Source organism: Orycteropus afer, unplaced genomic scaffold (genome assembly GCF_000298275.1).
Source record: "Orycteropus afer afer isolate SDZICR_OR568_19922 unplaced genomic scaffold, OryAfe1.0 scaffold01123, whole genome shotgun sequence".
NCBI lineage: Eukaryota > Metazoa > Chordata > Mammalia > Tubulidentata > Orycteropodidae > Orycteropus > Orycteropus afer.
Window position 1 is genome coordinate 14,334 of NW_006922710.1, and position 3,741 is coordinate 18,074.

The 3,741-nt window shown below is 34.6% G+C and overlaps 1 protein-coding gene across 1 annotated transcript; it reads right to left on the reverse strand.

The window, feature by feature from the left end:
* Positions 1–909: 909 nt before the first annotated feature.
* On the reverse strand, positions 910–1,890 carry LOC103212817 (olfactory receptor 14I1-like). The gene has a single exon (XM_042783421.1). The coding sequence runs from the start codon at positions 1,888–1,890 to the stop codon at positions 910–912; it is 981 nt and encodes a 326-aa protein (XP_042639355.1).
* Positions 1,891–3,741: the final 1,851 nt, after the last annotated feature.

A 3,741-nucleotide genomic window follows, 5' to 3' on the forward strand; every position in this document is an offset into this window, starting at 1 on the left:
ATTTCAATATGTGTCTGGAAGAAAATGTTGCTTACTGCTAAATACGTATGCTGAAAATGGGATCTGTGCAATTCATTGCTATTGCTTGTAAATTGTCATTAGAAATCGTCCTGTCTTAAGACAAAAAAGTCTTCTTTGTAATAAATACAGCTATTTGTTAATGTATATTAATTTTATGTCATATATATGAATATATATAAAATTTTTCATGGGAATATTATGCTTTATAGAGATATGAGCATACCAAAGATATCCCTATATGTGCAAATACTTGCACATATATACAACAAGGAAATTACAAATGTAAGGTCATTCATTGAGTAGACATTAACAAATTAAAACATATGAAATAAAATTTTAAAATGTGCAACATATTGAAAATTAGAGATAGATGAGAAAATTTAGTTAGCAAAGCATTATGTTGCAGATTTTCCAGTTCTTAGGTATGTATGAAGAGTCACATTCCTTATTTTTTAAATATTTTAATATGAATAATTCAAAAATGGTAAAATTTTTATAAGCATATACAAATATATTACAGCAAGTATTTGGGTACAGACTAAAAGACATGTTCCAGGAATAACATAGAAGGCGATCAGGGCAAGAATATTATTTTAGGTATTTCTGATTGTACCTAAATACGGATCAGAAGATAATTTGATCAGAAGATTTTGATCAGAAGATAATTAAAAATTAGTACAAAATTGTTATACAATAACCACATAACTATTAACATTACATATATTGAAGGAAATAATTTGAATTGTTTCATTATAATTTTTTAAAATATTAGGTCAACGATTTACTTTCAATTAATGATTTTTCTTTTTTATAAAAAGAATAAAATTAGCATAATATTCAAATTTATTCCTATTTTTAGGGTCACAATTCCTAAAAATTAAACTTCTTTCACATTGACTCCTTTTTAAACTTTTCCTTTTGAATCAGAAAACCTCTGCTTGAAAACTCAAAATACCTGTTGAATAGTCTGCCTAGAGCAATGTTGATCTCCCTGTTCCGAAGACTAAAGATCATGGGGTTTATGAGTGGGGGCACCATGGAGTAGAATATGGCCATGAGAAGATTTTTAAGAGATGATTTTTTTGAGATGGGACCTAAAGAAGAAGTCATTCCAGAAGTTACAAACAAGACCAAAATTGCCAGCTGTGGAGTACAGGTGGATAAAGCTTTGTTACGGGCTTCTGCAGAGCGTATCCTAAGCACTGTTGAGAATATATTAACATATGATATAAACAAAAAGAGAAAACATAGTAAGACTATACTGGAACTTATAGCAACAAGAACAGACTCAGAAAACTTCACATCCGTTGATGAGATACTCAGAATTTGAGGGACATCACAGAAAAATTGGTGAATTGCATTGGACCTTGTGAAGGGAAGCCTGAACATGGTACCTGTGTGAATGGCAGAATAGAGCATCCCACTGGCCCAGGATCCCCCTGCTGCCTGTGCACACATACGTGGGATGACAGTGAGCCCATAGTGCAGGGGGTGACAGATGGCAACATAGCGGTCATAGGACATCACCACAAGGAAGGCCAACTCTGTGGATCCAAAGAGGATAAGCAGGAAAATCTGAGCAGCACAGGCTGGGAGAGAAATTAGTTTCCTGCCTGTTAAGGAATTCACAATCGATTTGGGAACAGTGACTGAGATATAGCAAAAATCTATGAGAGATAAATTGCCTATAAAGAAATACATTGGGAAATGAAGCTGTGGGTCTGTCACTATGACGGTAATGGTCAGAAGATTTCCAGCAACAGCACCCAGATAAATCAGTAGGAACAGCAGACCTTGTAAGACTTGAAGCTCGGGGGAGCTCGAGATATCCAAGAGGAGGAATTCTGTGATTATAGTTAGGTTGCCCATCACTGCTTATACAGTGCTTTTTTCCTGAAGTCAAAGAATAAAGGAAAATAAACTGTTAGGAATCAAGTGGAGGGAGGACTAATACTACCCACATGTAAGTTGTGAATCTGTAGCCTCCAGAAATGGAATAATATGAGCAATGAATATATGATTACTTACCATATTGCAACTGCAATGAGGACGTTTGATTTAATGAATGTTTAGATCATTTTCACATCAGCTGATAGATGTTGCTGTTGTTTTTTAACTTTTGACATTTTTATGCTAGGACAATCAGAAGTACCTAAAATAATATTCTTGCCTTGATCCCCTTCTATGCTCTTGCTGGAAAATGTCTTTTAGTCTGTACCTAAATACTTGGCAGCAAAGACAACTACAGATACAAATAAACTTCTTCTGTGATAGATTCCCTTCTGTCACCAACTGTGAATAGTATAAACCACTCAAATTTATGTGAATCCAGAAAGATATTGAATAACAAAGAAAGTCTCTGAGCACCCTTTGAGAGTGGATTTATAGGCAGATCAGAGCAAACAGATTAAATTTCAAAACTTCTCAGATGATTTGTGACCTTTACCTTCCCTTGCATTATTTATTAAACATATGAAGTAATTTAAACACAAAATGGATCCTTCTTTATCTGTTTAGAATACATTAGCTATATCCTATGCAGAATATGTATGTGTATATATGTGTGTGTGTGTTTGTATATATATACAAACACACACACACATGTGTGTGTGTTAAAGCAAAGGCTCTTCCTCTCTTTTTAATTTTTAAATTAATTTTAAAAAGTACATATGGTAAAAATCTATCTTTTGAACACAGTTCTATGAGCATCGACAAATACGTGAAGTTGTATAACTACAACCAAAATTCAGAAAAGTAGTATCCCTGCCAAAAAAAAAAAAAAAATCATTTTATGTTGCCTCTTTGTGGTCAAACCTTTGCATGGCCTAAAACCAAGGCACTTGGCATGACTAAAATCGCTGCCTCAGATATAAATTAAATTCCATTTTGAACCAAACTGAAGCTTAGGCTAAAATCTCTGCTTCTGCTACTCTGTAGAGACATTTCAATTACTAAAAGTTGAATTGCTTGTAAGCCAAAGGGAACAAGGATTGAGATTTTAACTTGCAAGGAATTGTTTGTTAAAAGATGTTTGTTAATAATGTTTACACAGCTTGATCCAAGAAGAATGCCTTAGTTAATATGTTCCAAGAGGTTAGAAATGAGAATGTTAAGAAAGATTGTAGTTTAACAATGCCCTTATAACTTTGTAAGGAGCTCTGGTGGTGTAGTGGTTAAGGCATTTAGCTCTGAACAAATGGTCATTGGTTCAAACCCACCAGATGCTTTGAGGAAGAAGATGAAGCACTATGCTTCTGTAAAGATTGATAGCCTTGGAAACCCAATGGGGTTTGCTATGAGTCGGAATCAACTTAATGGCAATGAGGATTTTTTTTTGTTTTATTTTGTAACTATTTGTCATGTACCTCCTTATGCCTATGAGTATATAATCCTTTACTTATTCCACCTGATAAAAATGTAACACTCATTTCTGTTGTTGTTGTTTGCCGTAGAGTCAGACCTGACTCATAGCGACCCTCCTTGGGTTTCCAAGGCAGTATCATTACAGAATTAGATTGCCCCATCTTCCTTCTGAGGAGTGACTGGTGGGCTTGAACCACCAGCCTTCTGGTTAGCAGTCAAGTGCCTTAGCCACTATGCTACCAGAACACTCATTTCTGGAACACTCTAATACCTTGTTGGTTGCTAGTGTGTCACCCAATATGCAAATCTCTCTGCCTTTTAATAAAACTCTTTGCTTTTACATCCAACAGATTGTAA

What these genes read in the sequence shown, in the direction of transcription:
- LOC103212817 (XM_042783421.1), bottom strand. Translation starts at nt 1,890, where the DNA reads ATGGGCAACCTAACTATAATCACAGAATTCCTCCTCTTGGATATCTCG.